Below are 18,444 nucleotides of genomic sequence, written 5' to 3'. Positions count from 1 at the left end.
AGCCATTTTGTGCATGGCAAGTTCCCACCAACAGCAATGAGATAATGACCAGATAATCTGATTTTTTTTTAGTGATTTTGGTTGAGGACTAAAGATTGATCAGGACGCCAAGGAGAACTCTTTTCCTTTTCTTCAAAACTGTGCCATGGGATCTTTTTTGGCCCAGTGAAAGGACACAATTTAACATCTCATCCAAAAGACGGCCCCTTCAACAGTGAGGCACCCCCCCCAGTACTGCACTGAAGAGTCTGCTGGGAATTTGTGCTCAGGTCCTTGGAGCGGAATTTGCACTAAAACCTTCAGACACAAAGACTAGAGTGCTACCAGTGGCATGTCTTACACCCCTTACTGACCCATGCACAAAAGTGCTCTGTAATCTTACAGACATAATCTACCAATTTTCAACTGTCGATCAATCCACATATGAATAGAACATGTGGTTTTAATACACAATAGATGTTTTAACAGGCTAGACATTTTATACTTTGGCTCTATCGTAGGGTGCCAAACCCAGGATTGGGATTTAGGCAAGGATGGATTCTATACTGGCTTAGAATGCTGCCCTTTTAAGCATTGTCCAAAATGTAGACAAAGCTAATGGGTTAAACGTCTCTAGCAACCATAAGGACCCTATGTGAAGTTATTCTGGGCTGTTTCTACAGCATAAAACTCTCCATGATTTGGCCCGGAACTAGTGTAGAAAATGAGAAAATGCACACCGTGGCATCGTAGGAGAAATTTCTTGAGGTTGAAATTGGGGTACTTCTATTGGGAATAAGATAGAAGGAACTTTTGTCCGTAGCTGGCTACGTAATACTTCACAGAATCTCACAGAAAGAGGCCTTTCGGCCCATTGTGTCTGTTGCAGCTCTCTGAATGAGCTATCCAATTAGCCCCACTGCTTCCCCATAGCCCTGCGCTTTTTTTCTTTTTTAAGTATTTATTTAGTTCCCTTTTGAAAGTTACTATTGAATCTACTTCCACCATCTTCACATTTATTCAGATCATTTATTTTTTGCAAAATAAAATTAATCTCCTCCATCTGCCCTCTGGGTCTTTTGCCAATTATCTTAATACCTGATACCGAATTTAGGCCTCCAAAGTTGGAACTGGTTTAATTCCTTGGCATTGATGCCCCACATCTCAATGAACACAAAAATAATTGCCAAAATGTCTACCGTAAAACTGGAAAATAGCATAGGACCTGCCTTAAAAACTGACCTCCATGTTCCTCCCCTACTTTATTATGGTCGCTCTTTTTGGAAAAATCTGAAGGTGTAAAAAGCTTGTTTTTGGATGGTGTGTGAAAATAATATGAAGGTGCATCCCTTAGGCCAAACTTTACAAGTCCACGGTAAGATGACGATTGTAATGGCTGCTTCAAACCTTAATCCTGCAAAGGCCATATTTGTGCTCTTGCCTAAGTAAATGATTGTGAGAGGGTTGCACAAATCTTTGAGGGGGACTCCAAGCAGTCCAATTTGAGCTTTATGACATATCCTCAGTCTCCTGATTTTCTTAGCTATCCTGCAGCTGTCTTTTGTTGGACCCCGTCATAAAAGTCTAACCAGCGTTCTGTTTCAGGTCATATTCAGTACTTATCCACAATCATCAAAGACAATCGGAAGCTGTTCAGGAAGAAATATGGGGTGCAGTTTTTGCTCGATGTAATCCGGATGTGTTACAGGTGTAGTGTTCTGCAGTCTTTGCAATTTTATTTACAGTTGTCATTTGGCATGTACTACCTTTTTTTTTAAGAAGTAATATAGTCTATGTGTACAAATACCTGACTGCTTCCCATTCTTTTACACCTTTTCTAGCAGCTCAAACAAAGACAATGACTTGTCCACAGATGACGTGAAGACAATCCGGGCTTCCCTGTATGGGCTAATTAAATACTTCATCAGCAAAGGGGTCACACAGGAAGAGGTCCAGAGCATCATGGGATACATTGCTGCTATCAATGATGAACAACAGGTAAAAATGGGACTTTATTTGCTCCACAGGACTTTTATCTCAGTTGTGATTACCCGCCTCATTTTGTACCCGTAAAATTAAAATTAATGGTTGGAAGGTCTATTGCATTCGCTGCCTGGCTGTCTACAATGGAAGTCTGTATGTAATAAATTTACAACAGACGAGGAGGCCATTTTACCCATCGTGGACGTGCCACTCATTGAAACAGCTAGCCAACAGTCCACTCCCTTTCCCTGTGACCGTAGAGCTGCAACTTTCACCCGTATAAGTATTTATCCGATTCCCTTTTGCAAGTTACTATTGAATCTGCTGCCGCCCCCGTTTCAGGCAGTACATTCAAAAGCTGTGTAAATAATCATTATTTGATTGTTTCATGGGATGTGGGCATCGCTGGCTAGGCCAGCATTTATTGCCCATCCCTAATTGCCTTAGAAGTTTGTGGTGAGCCACCTTCTTAAACCACTGCAGTCCAACTGGCGTAGGTACGCCCACAGTGCTGTAAGCAAGGGAGTTACAGGACTTTGATCCAGCGACATTGGGGGAATGGCGATATAATTCCAAGTGATGATGGTGTGTGACAAGTCTTGGAGAGGAACTTGCAGGTGTTCATGCATCTGCTGCCCTTGTCCCTTCTAGGTGGTAGAGGTCGCAGGTTTGGAAGGTGCTGTTGAAGGAGCCTTGGTGAGTTGCTGCAGTGCATCTTGTATATGGTACACACTGCTGCCACTGTGCATCAATGGTGAATGGAGTGAATGTTTAAGGTGGTGGATGGGGTGCTGATCAAGCAGGCTGCTTTGTCCTGGATTGTGTTGAGTTGCTTGAGTGTTGTTAGAGCTGTGCTCATCCAGGCAAGTGGAGAGTATTCCATCACATTCCTGACTCATTTGTCTTCATCTTAACTCTGGCTCTTTCGTTAATTACTTAAATCTGCATCTGTTGGTTATGGACCCTTTTTCAACATTCACATGCATTCACATCCTACCACCTTCAAAGATTTGGTTTTGCAGGCCTCCAATTGTCTCTGTTGCTGCACCCCTTTTAAAACTGCATCATTTTATTTATAATGCCTGCCTTTGAGATATAAAATTCTGTCATGTTGTGATGTTGGTTGTTAATTGCGAGGTGGACAACTAACTTTGTTGACGTCGTATCACGTGTAACCTCATTTCCTAACTGGAATATCGCTTTGTAAATTAATAAGTAATAGCAGAAATACACAGCTGTAACGTTAAGCTGTAGAATGGAGCATGGTCAGAAGGTTAGACATAACTTCCTAGATATTACAGAAGAAATAAGCAACAGCTAGGAATGTGGTACAAAGCAGTAATGAGCCTGAGGAAATGCAGATGACATGAAGCAAAGTGCAAGTGGTTCAGTCATCCGTACCCTCCAACCTGCTGGACTGCTTATCTTCTGTCACAGAGCCAGGGGGCCGCATTAAATATAGGCTGAGCCACTGAGACCCCTATGTTGCTTAGTTTGGTGAAGATCCACCGAATTAACTACCAATCAAGTAATTAACTGGGCAGCGGCAGGCCTTACACAGGATCGAGAACTTCGGGAATGGAAATCGCGCCACCCGAGAGCTGCTGGCCAATCAGAGGCCAGGGAAGCCGTGGCTGCTGCCGATAAAATATCCATCCGAGGCCCAGGATTACCGACGCACCCAGGCCACAGGCGAGTAATGGATGTGAGCGATGGCAGGAGGGGAGTCGTGGGGTGGGGGTACGCGGGGAAGGGCAGGTCAATGGCTCCCTCGGCAGGTGCATCCTCCCTGCCGAATGCTGGGTCCCACGATCAGGTTCTGAGTAGCTTTGAACAAGGGAACCCCCCCACCCCCCCCCCACTTACCCCCAAGCCCCAGGAGACCACAAACAACCATGACAGGATTTTTTTTCAAGATCCCCGCATGGCATGTCCCCCTGCCCACCACTCACTGGCTTAACATCAGCAGCAGTGGAATGAGGCCCTTATGTCAGGATTAAATGCCCACTTAAGGACCTCAATTGGCAGCAGGGGGGTAAGGCTACCCATGAGCCTTTCTGCCATGGACTTAGTCAGGATAGATGTGGGAAGGCAGCAGGGTCCCCACCTGCCATCCCCTGGCCTGTTTAAATGCTGCCCCCTCCCTCCCCCTGCCTTTCACCACCAAACTCATCATGGGGAAGGCATTAAATTCCACCCAGCGTTTCCTGTCTACCTTAACATCATCTAAAGGAAAGAAGAAGAGAAAAATAAGGACTTGCATTTATATATTGCTTTTCACGACCATTGGACATCGCAAAAGTGCTTCACAGCCATTGAAATATTTTTGAAGTGTAGTCACTATTGTAATGTAGGAAATGCAGCTGCCAATTTGCACACATCAAGATCCCACAATCAGCAATGTGATAATGACCAGATAATCTGTTTTTATGATGTTGATTGAAGGTTAAACATTGGTCAGAACAGCAGGGATAACTCCCCTGCTCCTCTTCAAAATAGAGCCAGCCGAGCCAACAAATGTTTATTGTCTCATCCGAAAGACGGTGTCTCTGACAGTGCAACATTCCCATTTTAACATTTTGACTCACTCAAACCCAATTCGTTTGCACAGAATTAATATCAGGCTCATCATGTCATCCTTGGCTCATTGGTCTCTCTGCTTCAGAAGGTTGTGGGCTCAAACCTCACCCCAGAAACTTGTGCATGTAAAGTCACCTGAAAGTTTGGTCCTGAGGGAATGCTACAATGTCAGAGGTGCCGTCTTTCAGATGAGAAGTTAAGCCAAGGCACCTTCTGCCTGGGCTTAAATGATCCCATGAAGCTATTTCGATGACAGGGTGAGGAATTGCCCTGCTGCCTAGCTCTCAATCAATACTTAAAAATGGATGATCTATTTAATTATCACTTCCCTCTTTGTGGGAACTTGCTTTGTGGAAATTGGCTGTCATGTTTCCGACATTACAACAGTGACTTCACTTCAAAAGAATTTTATTGGCTGTAGGGCACTTAGAGACGTCATGAGGTCATGAAAGGCAGCATATAAACGCAGTCTTCCTCGAAGAGACCAAAAAGTATTTTATATAAAAATGATAGTGTATATAACACTCGTGTATGATATTCATATTTCAGGTACAGTGTCTCAAATCTGGCTGTCCAAAAACCAGAGATGACTGGAAACTGGGCACTTTTATGATGTTCCATGCATCAATTTTAATTGAGTAAAACTTAAAATAAAATAACTTACCTGGACAATGAGGCTGGGCGCTGTATTGACTCGATGTGGCTCCAGATCAGATATTGGCTTTGCCACTTCGCATGCCACTCTACCCTGCGCTCCAAGCGACCCTTGACCCTACCCGACCCAGCTTGACCTGAAGTGCCCAGCCCAAAATCCAGCAATATCCGAAATCCAGCACAGCCTCGGTCCCGACGTTGCCAGATTTGAGGTACAGGGCCTGTAACATTGAAGTATAAAATAGCCAGTGCAAACATCATTCAGTGATAAGATTCGATACTGGAAAGCAGTGAAGGAACTTGAAAAATGTGGAAAGAATTTTTGTGTGTTCCTGCAATGACATGATTGCTCATTGCTGCTACACGATGAATTAGGTTATGGCTTTGAATCTGATTCTTTGTGTGTTTGTGCATTATAGCTCTCCGGGATCCTGGAGATTCTGCTGAATCTTCTTCAGACGAGTTCAGCTCGGGACCAGCTGTACCTGCTGCTCTTTGAACCAGGGCATGCCGACATTCTCTATGCACTGCTGCTGACCAACAAGTATTCTGACATGCTGCGCGAGCTCGTTTTCAAGGTACTCTGCATCCTTAATAAACCAATTGAGAGTCGGCCCTTACTTGACGAACACCTTGTGTGTTTGAGAATTTGTTGACCATATTTTGCAGCAGGGGATTTGGAAAAGGCTTGCATTTCAATGCCGGGATTTTTAAAGTGTAGAGTATCACACAAGTTTTACAGAAAAAAAATCATAATCACTGATTTGAAAGCTAAGTAAAATACTTATGAGTGGCCATTGAAATTATTTCCCCAGAGATAATTAGCAATTCACTAACCTGTCTCTGTAATCAATAGACACTTCATTTCCATTGTATTTGGAAGACGCTGATCCTGATCACTCAGGAACTGTGTTCCTCTCCACAGATGCTGTCAAACCTGCTGAGTTTTTCCAGCTATTTTTGTTTTTGACTCAGGAAGGCTTGTTTGATTATAGGCACTCTCAATTGTTATTTTGGAGGCTAAAAAAAAAAAGGGGGGAGGGGCTCATGGAGGTGGACAGTTTTATTCCCAGACTCAGCAGGTGTGTGTGCAGACGGAGTAGTTGGAAGTCACTTGGTGAAAGCCAAAGTGAGTTAACTAATATTAAACTTGATGGAATTGAAAGCAAATTATTGACCTTGGTTGGGTGGTCAAAGACAAAGTAGGGATAATAGGTATGTAACTGAATGGGAAGGAAGTGACTATTGATGTCCCACAAAAATCTTGTGCCGGAGTCTCAGCCAATTGCTATAGTTGCTAATGACTTGGAATACATAATGGAGAGCCATATATCGAAGTTTTCCAATCCCACAAACGTTAGTGACAGTATGTAGCATAGACAGGAGCAGAAAATTACAAAGAGGCATTGGTGGATTAGATGAGTTAGGGAAACTGTGGCAGATGGATTTCAACGCAAGTAAATGAGAGATCATCCATTTTGGACCAAAAGAACTGTTGTGACCCCAACTAATGTTACTACTGGACAAATCAGATCCCAGGGTGGAACCCAGCTTGATCGATCCTAACTTTTATTTTTTTGTTTAGAAACATGGAGGGCAGCTACTGAACAGAGTCACAGAGTTGTTGGTGTACTTTTAACAAAAGAATAAAACATTTATTAAACAAAGAAAAGATGAACTATATTACATTACTCCTTCATCCACAACTATGCATTTACAGATATGTGCAGATTCCTAAGGATAACACAAGTTACAAAAGCTATCTTATACTCAATTCACAATGAGTACACGGTCCATGTAAACCAATAGGCGACCTGTGGTCAGGCATACCACGCTCTGAAACCAAGTGACAGAAGCCACTCCAAACAGATGCTATGGATCTCTCAACTCCCCCCAGACACTTGTTACACCGTGACGTGTCAACCCTACTCTGCCTTTGACCACCCAACCAAGTTCAACCAAGGGCACTGAAGCTCTGTCTTTCATGCGAGGATTTCCAATCTCCACTCTCAAAGAACTCACTTTGGAATCTTCCCCCAAACGACGCTTTCTCTTGGATGCCTTCCACAAGGGTGCACCTTAAGGGTTTCGATCTCTCCTTCCGATGTTCCTTTCCCCTGGTTCACCATGTGCATTCAAGCTTCGCCTTCCATGCACTTTCTCTCAGATCCTCAGCCGTGCCAACAGAACACCACTGCTTCATTTGCCCATAGTAAGGAGTAACCAACCTTTGGCTGTCTCATCGGATCTTCTGTCTTCTTGCAAGCTCACTTGGCCTTGATTCTGCTTCCTGCGACTTTCTGTCTTTAATTTGGAGCCTTTCCCTCTGCTCCTTGCTTTCACTTCCACTGAACAGGATCTGTCGAGATTCCCTGTCCCTGTTCCTTGACTTAGCTGTCATCTAGGATCTCTTCCTGTCCCCACTCCCTGGTTTTGGGACTTTCTGCTTTTCTTTTGGAACCTACCCCCTGCAGCTCCCTTCTTGCCTGCTCCGGCTGTTTCTGCGGAATGGCCCTACAAACTAACTCAAACTACTTTTCTGTTTCTCTCTGCCTCTGTGGGCAGCCTGTTGCTAAGAACAACACAGTGTTCCCTACTTTGTCTTAACTTCCCTAAACCACTTCAAGGGTCGTAAAGCCTCATTAAAATGCAGGTATACAAACAAACCCAGACTTGCAGACTCCACTCTAAAAATGAAACCCAAAATCCAGGCCTCACCTCTCTAACAACTATATAAATTTAAGTTAAACTTAAAGCTATTGCTTATCCCTAACACACACAAATACAAATGTAACTTAATTAAACTATCTCTAGTTCCTAACAAAAGGACAGATCCAAGTATTCTTTAAATAGTGATAAACTAAAAACAATGGCGGTCCAAAGAGATTTTAAGGGTCTTTGTAGAACCTTTAAAACTAGGCGATGCAGTTTAAAAATAAGTGGTCTCCCATTTAAGACTGAGATGAGGAAAAATTTCTTCCCTCAGAGGATCGTTAGCCTGTGAAATTCTCTTCTCCAGAGAGCAGTAGAGGCTGGGTCATTGAATATATTCAAGGCTGAGTTAGACAGATTTTTGATAGACAAGGGAGTCATGGGTTATGGGGGCAAACAGGAATGTGGAGTTGAGGCCACAATCAGATCAGCCATGATCTTATAGAAGGCAGACTGAAGGGGCTGAATGGCCTACTCCTCATTCTTGCATTCTTGTGTGTCTTTGTGTATGCACACAGATCAATGAAACGTACCAATCATGTACAAAAATAATTTTAAAAGCTAATTTAAAAAAGCACCGGAATATAAAGGAGGGAAAGTTTTGTGTTATGGCACAGCCGATAGTAAATGCTGAGCTGTTAAAATCAAAAATCAAAATTTGAAACAACTGCCACAACTTGTTTTGCAATTTGTATAAATTTCGAGGTGTGTGCATTGAATTGAGTAGTAATAGGACCACCAAGTCTTATAGGTTTTTACAAGACTAGATTAAACATTTATTAACAAGAAAAAAATAATTTTTAAGTACTTGCAAATGTCTACAAATTACTATTAAATAACTTCTAAATCTCCTACTTAATCTGATTCTCAGTTATATTTTTGTTAAGGCAACATTAAGACACACAGGTTTTAAAAGATCCACACAATACCCTGAACCAGTCAAATTCAAAGTGAGTTTTCTTAACTTCAGTCCTGTGAAGACAGCAGCTTGAGGCATAGGTGCTGAAGGCTTTCCACATTTGTTAGATCTTAATAATGTCAATCCCTACACACAGCCTTCACTCCTTTATACATGTTTTCCCCTTTGAATGCAAATTCCCATTGTTTCACTGTGCCTTTGGGCTTTACCTTACTGATAATAAAAATCTCTCATAGCACTAAGTTTTACCAGTAATCTTTGGGAAAAATAAACACACTGTTTCTGAACTTCACCCGGCACATTTCACCCCTCCTTTGAAAACAATCTAATCTGGTTTATTTAAAAATGCAAATGTTCTTTTACACCTTACATTCCAAACTTCCCCCATGTTTACATCAAAGCCTTCAGACTAGTTGCCTTTAATCCAATTAAGTCTCTCACACACACCCACAGACACATACAGACGTAGATACCTCTATTTTACAATAAATTCCAATAACATTATGCGAATTATTACATCTTCATGACATTTGAGCCATCTATACTATGCCCTGGTTAGACCACATCTGAAATACTGTGTACAATTTTGGGCATCACTTCTTAGCAAGGATATATTGACCTTGGAAAGAGAGATTTACCAGAATGTTACCAGGACTCTGAGGGTTAAATTTTGAGGTGAGATTATGTAAAGATAGGCTTGTATTCCCTGGAATATAGAAGGTTATGGGGTGATTGATATTTTTAACATTTTGAAAAGAATTGATAGGATAGTGAGACAGAATTTTTTCCCGCTGGTGGGGTGTGGGTAGTCTTGGACAAAGGGACAAAATCTTAAAATCAGAGCCAGGCCATTCGAGAGCAAAATTAGGAGACACTCCTTCATGCAATGGGTGATGTAAGTGTACTATTTGCTCCCGCAGCAACAATTGATGCTGGCTCATTTAATAATTTTAATTCTGAGATGAATAGATTTTTCTAGCCTACAGTATAAGAAGATAATGGGTCCAAGGCGGATTGTGATACAGATTAGCCATGATCTCATTGAGTAGCTCGAGTGGTTAAATGGTCTACTCCTGTTCCTATGATCTCCTGACCAGAGAAGTACAGCACTTTCATTATTTGGAGGGCTGGCTTGTGATGCAGGGTGACGCTAACAGCGTAGGTTCAATTCCCATACAGGCTGAGGTCATCCATGACAGCCCCGCTTTCTCAACCTCACCCCTCGCCTGAGGTGTGGTGACCCTCAGGTTAAACTCACCACCAGCCATGTCCCTCTAATGAGAGAGCAGCCTATGACCCTCTAGGACTATGAATACTTTCATTTTTATTTTGTATCATTGCGTAAATACAGGTTGTACTGATTGTACTTGATTCAATCATAGTCCTTGCTCTGGTGTTTATGAAGTAAAACAGCTTAACAATTCATATCTTCCCACGTTTTACCAAGTGCCTTCTCAGTTTTCAAAAAGATTTGAAAGGCACAGATTGAGATATGTGTAAAAGACAGAACATTCAGTTCATTAGGGGATTTTATTGTTACCGTAAATGCTGGTGTATAAGTCGACCTTTGAAGCCTCAAAAAATCCCTCCAAAGACGGAGGTCTGCTTATCTGCTGAGTATAAAAGTGAGCTGCTGGTGTGGGTGGTCTCCATTTTGAAATGACATTGGCACCCGATGCAAAGAAAAGATGCGTCATAAACTCCCGGGCATCCTAGCAACACAGCCCATATCACCTGCTTGATTCCATGTGCTTAGCTATAAGGTATCAGTAAGTAAAACAAGCATCTGTGGGGTGAACAATTGGAACTGACTAATAATGCGAGTATAACATGTCATGCTGAATGTGGGGGGTCGACTTATATGGCAGGTATATACAAAAGCACGATTTTTGGGGCTGGAAACATGGGCTCGTTTTACATGCAGGGTCTACTTATATGCAACAGTCTATGGTATATCCATATTACTCTATCATATAGATCAATATTGGCACTAAGGCCACAGCCCTAAATGTTAGGCACTCTGACCATTTAGTGGACCGACCAGTACTGCTGTAACAGGGAATATCTAAGCCTTATATTTTGTTGTCATCTTTGGCCATTGAGTCAGAGATCATGGGTTCAAGTCACCCACCAGAGACTTGAGCACAAAATCTATGCTGGCACTGCAGTGCAGAACTGACATTTACAATTGACCCCCAGCCTCAGTAGCTTTTTGAAGGGAGAGAGTTCCAGATCTCCTATTCCCTTTTTACGAAAAAGTGCTTCCTGACTTCACCCCTGAATGCCCTAGCCCTACTTTTAAGGTTCTATCCCCTTGTTCTGGAATCGCTCACAAGAGGAAATAGCTTCTCTCTATATGCCCTGTCAGCGTCTCCCTGTCTTTGAACCATAGCCAGTCAGTTTCTGTTGGTGATCATTGTCCAGTGGGCAGTGCTGCAGGATGTACACACTTGGGTGTCTTGAGGATTGAACTGAGCTCTGCCGTTTCTCCTGCAGAGGCTGACTGCCTGGACTCGCACACAAAGAATGCCACCCTCGCAGCATGGCAATCGATGCCTGCCCAGGCCTGTGGAAATGTATCTACACATTAGTGGCTGTGTTGTGCAGAGGGGTACAAGTGGGAAGAAGATGTCAGGCAAAAGCTCATTTACAACCTCTTGTCTCCTCGTGCCATTGTCTGTTTAAGGCAGACACACAGCGTTCCCAGGAATAAAAACAATTCCCTTTTCAGTTGGAAACCCTTTGTCAGAGCGGTTTGATTGAAGACTTTCTGTCTTAATGTTACAAATGGTTTGATGTTTCAGTTCTGAATGTAAATTTAATACGTCTACTTTCTACCCCTGGATAGATATTTGAGAGGATGTTAAAGTGCGATAAGGTTTATGAACGGAACAAGCAGCGCATCAAACTGAGGGATGTGGGCTATTCAGGACTCATCATGCTGCTGAACGATGTCACCATCACTGTGTCCCTGGTCAAGAACTTCTTGCAGCAAATCCTACAAGCAGGTAAATGGAGAGTTTGCTGTATCACTAAAGGCTTGACTTGCACGGAGCAGATAATTAATTGTCACTGGGGATTTTGCTCATTCTGGAATGAAAGCCAGAAAGTTGTTGGGGACACTAGAAACTTAGCATTATGACTTTCTGGTGACACATTAGATTGAGGTGCTGGATTCAAACATCCAACATAAAACTGCTGCTTTTGGAACGAACACCCAACAGTGCAACAACGAGGTTAGTTATGCAAAATTTGGGAAAAATAGCCAGTTTATGGTTTTCCTATCCTCAAAGTGTAGTTTGGTGGACACCTTGTACACTTATAAAGAGTTAGATGGTTGAATATACTGCTCTCTGGTACTGCCACTTATTATTCCCCAACCAGCAGGGTAGGAGCACATGTCCCCAAGCCTCTGTCAGTGCTGCTCTTGAATTAACTGCTTAGAACCTAAGTATGGGATGCCTTGTTCATGGGTGCTGAATACATGTCCTACTGCTATGTTTTTATACATACACACGAACGTACATGCGAACATATGAAGTAGGAGCAGGAGTAGGCCATTCGTACCCTTGAGCCTGCTCCGCCATTCAATAAGATCACGGCTGATCTGATTGTGGCCTCAACGCCACATTCCGCCTACCCCCGATAACCTTAGATTCTTGGCTAACAAGGGAGTCAATCAACCTCTGCCTTAAAAATATTCAATGTCCCAGCCTCCACTGCTCTATGGGGAAGAGTGTTCCAAAGATTCATGACCCTCTGAGAGAAAAAATTCTTCTCACCTCCGTCTTAAATGGGAGGCCCCTTATTTTTAAACTGTGTCCCTTAGTTCTAGACTTCCCCCACAAGGGGAAAGATCCTTTCAGCATCCAACCTGTCAAGTCCCCTCAGGATCTTTTCTGTTTCAATAAGAGCACCTCTCATTCTTCTAAACTCCAGTGGATATAGGCCCAGCTTGAGCCTACCTTTCTTCATAAGGTAACCACACCACACCCCCCACCCCTCACCAATCCCAGGAATCAGTCCTTATGCCCTAGAGTTTTTGTATGTCATTTGTATGAACTTGATCAAGTTTGCAGGTCTTTTTTGCTTCTTTTTTGGTTATGTGCCAGTTCTGACTGGGAGGACAGACAGCGTACCTGACTCCAGGCTTCTGCCTATGTTACGCAGGGACTGTGTTACGTAGCTGTTACAAGGGGAATGAGACAAATCTTGAATCATTGGGCATTTTCACCTTACCTTCTGACAAGTATGTCCTCTTCTGAAATTAATTGTCTATGCACAGTATCTGTGAATTTCCTAATGTGGTGGAGGCAGGTTCAATCGAGATATTCAAGAGGGAATTTGGATCATTATCTGAAATTGATGAATGTGCAGGATTTTGCGGGGGGAAGGTGGGAGAAAGGCACTAAGTGCATTGCTTATTCGGAGAGCTGGTGCAGACTCGACAGGTCAAATAGCCTCCTGTGCTGTAACAATTCTGTGGATACACCAAATGAAATGTAGTACAATACACTGTGCTTTTTCTCTTGTTCCATTTGTTTCAGACTCTGTGGTGAATTATAAGGATCTAATGGCTGTGGTTCACCTAGTGCATAAAGCAGGGATCAGCGTGAGGCTTGCTGTTTGCCGAAAGGTCAGTCTTCCAGTTCTGTTAATGACTCAGACTTCCTTTGAGGTGAATGAAAGAAGCTATCTGCATCATAGAAAGGCGAGAAAAGTGACAGGGGTTCATTCATTTTCGCACAGCGGCAGGAGAGTATCAATCCTGATTTAGTCATGACCTTTTTAAGCTGAAACTATCCCCGTGACTATTACACTTCTCATTCCTGAATTATGCATACTGTGAAACTATGCTTGAGACTTGGCGTAGTGTTAGCAAACTGTGCACAAAGGCAATTGACCAGGCAGTGAGAGGCCAGGTAAATATCTTCACCTACGAATGTCTAAGGGAGAAACCAGAGTGAACCAGGTGCAATGAGTCAGATGGATCGGAAACTGAAGTTAAAGTGCTGAAGAAAGAGAACTTGACAAACTTCGATAATGAAGAAGAGAGAGAATGAAACTGGAAGCTTCTAACTTGTTAACCTACAGAGGCCTTAGGAGAGGAAAAGAAAAGGGAGAAGCGGAGGTGAGAGACCTGCCCACGGGACTTTAAGCAGTAAGGAAAAGAAGAGAGCTGTGACCGGGGTCGAATGCTCCAGGCACTCTGCACTGAAAAGCTTTTTCTATTGCTGCTTTTGAAGCACCATTGCCAACAATGGCTGCTGTGACCATAAGAAGAGGATGAAGATAGAGTAAAGATGAGAATTTTTATTCTGTTACTGCTCGCTGCCTGGGGAAGGTGTGAAGATTGTATGTGTGTGTGAGATTTTATTTGAATAGAATACACCAGGTGACATGTCTATATAAAAAAGCAGAAGAATATCATACTGTCCAGTTTTTAGCTTTAAGGGGGTCCTTTGATGTACCTGAAATTGCAAAGATTGATTTCAGTCAAATTGCTATTTAGCCCTGCAGACCAAATTGCAAAATCCTGCGCCAAGCATCTTGCACATGTAAGTTATTTTCTGTCCCTACCTCAGGTATACCTGTCATAATTCGACCTCCACTCAACCAAGCAGCAAGAACGAATAGATTCTGACCTTTTCTCCTGTGGTTTATAGAGAAAAGGCAACAATCTTCTCTTTAACCTGATCCTGAGACCCTAGCTGGCATGTTGAAAGTCATGTTAGCTGGCATGTTGGTATCCTTCCCTGAGCAGACGGGGACAGTCTCCACACCATAAAAACATAACAAATAGGAGCAGGAGTAGACCACCTGCCCCATCAAGCCTGTTCCATCATTCAATACGATCATGGCTGATCACGGACTTCAACTCCATTTTCCCGCCCGTTCATCATTTCTCTTAATCCCCTGAGAGGCCAAATACCTGTCTATCCCAGCCTTAAATGTATTCAACGATGTATTCCTCAACCCTCTGGGTTGGCAAATTACAAGGATTCACAACCCTTTGAGTGAAATAATTTCTCTTCATCTCCGTCCTAAATGATTGGCCCCTAATCCTGAGATTGTGCCCCCGTGCTTTAGATGCCCCGACCAACGGAAACAATCTCTCAGCGTCCACCCCATCAAGCGCACTCAGAATCTTGTAGGTTTCAATGAGACCGCCTCTCATTCTTCTTAGTTCCAGAGAATACAGGCCCAATTTACTCAGCCTCTCATCATTGGACAACCTTCTCACCCCAGAGAGCAACCTAGCTGTACTGCCTTCCTTGCAAGTATATCTTTTCTTAAATCGCTGTCATTCTTGGATCTGACGTGCTAAATATCAGCTCCCACTGAGTGTTCAGGTCACAGAAGTTCTTGTACAGCTGTTCCTGCTTTGGTTATAATTGATAACTTTGGTTAACTATAGTTTCAAGTACCATTCAGACCTTGATGTGTAAGCAATTAGAAAAATAACTACAATTTCACAAGACTAATATACTGCAGTTCCAAAAATATCTGTTTTTTTTATTGGTGATATATCTTTCTTTCTCCCCGAATTGTTTTAGATTTATCGGCACTTGCAGTCCCAGCAGGATGCAGCCCAGCAGATAGCGAAGCAGACCAGTTGGCAAGAAACATTTGTGAGGTTATTTCTGAAGGAAAATGCCGAGAGCAAGGACAATGTTGGGGTGGACAGTTTGAACAACAACAGTTTGGATTTTAGTAAACAAACTGATCCCCAGCGTGAGATGAGAACCGGTGCTGAGCGGTTAAGAAGCACTAATGAAGAAACCAGGGGCAATAAGCCATCAGAGGGCGATACAGTGGACAACGTATCCTTGAATAAATTATTTGAGAGCAGAAGTTTTGACGGATTGGTCGAAAGATTCGCCGACTCGAGCCACTCTTCTGAGATGCTTTTAGATGACAGGGCCTCAAATGATAGTGCCCTCACAGAAAGCTTGGTGGAAAATCGGGCCCAGTCAGAGGACTGGCCTCCAAAGGGGAGGAGCCTAACACTGGACTTGTCGAGCACGGCCTCTTATGAAATGGGTGACATTGAAAGCCAAACACCAGGTAGCATTGCCAGCACCCCATCTCCATTGGAGGTGCCCAAACACTTCCCTGGTGTGCAGTTTGATAAGGAACCTAGCAGCATGGATGAGTCAAGTTACTTGGATGATACCTCAGTCTATGAAGTCTTTGGAAGCGGAGAGGTAATTTGTTAAATGATTTTTGTGCCATTTTGGTTGGAATTTTTTAAAGCAGATATAATTAATGTTAACAGGGCAAAATGGAACAAAAAAAAACCAGACTTTATGAAATGAAACTAGTGATGCCTATGTTACAGGATATTGGTCTCTGATTTGGGGATTTAACCTTTATTTCAACTGATCTTCATACTGAGAGCTTTATTCAAAAGGGAATTATGCCAGACGTGGTCAGGCCATCACTGCTGAAGCTCTAGGTATTAATCAAGACAGACATCTGGCCCAATTGCAGCAACTCCCAAGTATACTCTGTTGTCCCACTTAATAATGTAAAGAAAATGTGTTTGATTGGAGTCACAATTATTATTAGGTTGGGCTTGTGAAACAGTTTATTCAAATACAGCACTAAGTTCATTTTCATACTGCTACATTCTGGCGCTATAGCGGGAGCCTGTAATCAGTATGTTAAAGACTTGCTTTGTGGCCTCAAGCATTGTACCACATATTGAAGCTAACCTTACTTAAGTGGACTTGCTTATAGAACTGGCTTTCTTTCTTTTAGAAGTGTGAGGAAGAGTTAAGTCGGATTCTGATGGACATCCTCCTTTGTATCATGTGGCGTGGCCTGGACGGGTCAGATGACACTGCCTGGGTCGAACGAGGGCAAGTCTTCTCGGCGCTGACGAAACTAGGAACAGCAAATGAACTACTTTTGCCATCCGATGAAATTAAACTGAAGTACGGTTTGCAAGCAATAGGGCATTTCCTTCATCTAGCTGAAGGTCCAAAACTAGCCTTGCTAATTAATTTTCTGTGTTTGTAGTGCAGTAAAGGTATTGAAAGCTATTTGGATATCGTATCTGAGAGGAGAGCCTGTTTAGAATGTCATTTCAGGATGCCATGAAAGTTTCTCAGGACAAGACAGAAAAGTCCAGGGCAAAACTGAAATGGAAGGGGAGAGATGAAGGTTTGAGGACTAGAGAAAGAGACATTTAGAGATGGAGGAGAGAGTGAGTGCGCTATTCTGGGGACACGGGAGTACGTGAAAGAGGAGAGACTTTGGGGACATTGAGGGGGAAAGACATTAATGATTTGGTTCATATCTTACAGTAATATTTGTGTTAGAAGTGAGCCCTTCATGCTAGAGAATCTGATATTCGTCATTATTAAGAGACCAGGACGCAGCTGAGACTGCCTTCTGATGAAAATGGTCTTCTTTTTCAGTCTCCTTGAGAAGATTTTGGAGTGGGCTGTGACTGACAACAGAGAGGCAACAGCGGTTGCTCTTCCGATTCACACTGAGAATGCAGTGAGATTGCTGCATATTGTCCAGGACTTCCTACAGGCTGAGGGGCTGGTGAATCCCGCGTTGTGGACTGACAAGGTACTTAACTATGCCTGCTGCAGCACTTAGCTCTACCCCAGTGCAATACTTGGGTCATCCTCCTCTCATCTTTTAGGTTTCCCTTTGTCATGCAGTATTGCACATCTAGTTAGACACGCAGCAAGGTTGCTGCCAAGCCTCTCTTCATGTTATTCTACAACTGATTTGTGAAGCCATATGTAAGTTGTTCTTTCCCTCCCTTGAGGGAAAAGCCTACACAGCTGACATTCCGATCACATTTGCAGCTCTGTATCCGGTCACTCTGTAGACCAGCATGTTGATATTGCCAGCATGTGGCGAGACTGCACGGGATTCTGTCAAAGTTTTAAATAGAACTGAAGAATATCAAAGCATGGCTGCTGCCTGTCATGCAGAAACAGGACAGCAAGGTGCAGCCTGGAAATTCAGTCCTGTTAGAGGGCCAGAGAAGAGTTTGTGCAATTGTTCCATGCTGCACAAAATTTGTGTTCTCAAACTTTTGGTGGAGGCAGAAGGATGTTATGTTTTTAACTAAAAAAAAAACACATGGTATCCTTGGATTTATAAATAGAAGCATAGAGTACAAAAACAGGGAAGTTAAGCTAGCCTGCTGTAAATCACTAGTTAAGCTTTAGCTGGAGTATTGTGTCGAATTCTGGACACCACACTTGAGGAGGGATGTCAAGTCCTTGGAGAGGGTGAGAGACTTCAGTTGTGTGGAGAGACTAAAGAAGCTGAGAAATACTTCTTACCCAGCGAGTGATCAGGATCTGGAATGTGCTGTGGATGTAGGCAGATTCATTCATGGCTTTGAAAAAAGAATTGGATGATTCCCTGAAGAGAAAAGATTTGCAGGGCTACAGGGAAAAGGCAGGGGATTGGGATTAGCTGATTTTCTCTTGCATCGAGCTGGCATGGATATGATGGGCCGAGGATTAGCATTCTCCTGTATTCCCTGATTCTAGGCTGGGATTTTTCTCCTTGGCGAAAGAAGGTTAAGAGGAGATGTTAAAAATCATGCGATTTGATAGAGCCAATAGGCAGAAACCTTT

At 43.0% G+C, this 18,444-nt stretch overlaps 1 protein-coding gene across 6 annotated transcripts in view; it reads left to right on the top strand.

Annotated features, from left to right (window-relative positions):
- nbeal1 (neurobeachin-like 1) overlaps positions 1-18,444 on the top strand; it is a 272,851-nt gene that overhangs the window by 203,697 nt on the left and 50,710 nt on the right. For 4 of the 6 annotated variants that reach the window (XM_078551459.1, XM_078551457.1, XM_078551454.1 and 1 more), the window contains 8 exons: positions 1,585-1,687; positions 1,821-1,977; positions 5,616-5,774; positions 11,676-11,835; positions 13,375-13,463; positions 15,385-16,035; positions 16,592-16,767; positions 17,254-17,413. In XM_078551459.1, the coding sequence (XP_078407585.1) occupies positions 1,585-1,687; positions 1,821-1,977; positions 5,616-5,774; positions 11,676-11,835; positions 13,375-13,463; positions 15,385-16,035; positions 16,592-16,767; positions 17,254-17,413 (1,655 nt within the window). The remainder of the gene's footprint in view (positions 1-1,584; positions 1,688-1,820; positions 1,978-5,615; positions 5,775-11,675; positions 11,836-13,374; positions 13,464-15,384; positions 16,036-16,591; positions 16,768-17,253; positions 17,414-18,444) is intronic. The other 2 variants (XM_078551460.1, XM_078551456.1) reach the window with 1 other exon arrangement.

The sequence above is a fragment of the Cetorhinus maximus genome, chromosome 11 (genome assembly GCF_964194155.1).
Source record: "Cetorhinus maximus chromosome 11, sCetMax3.hap1.1, whole genome shotgun sequence".
Lineage (NCBI taxonomy): Eukaryota > Metazoa > Chordata > Chondrichthyes > Lamniformes > Cetorhinidae > Cetorhinus > Cetorhinus maximus.
The sequence above is the reverse complement of the archived record's forward strand: the minus strand, read 5'-3'. Positions and strand labels throughout refer to the sequence as shown.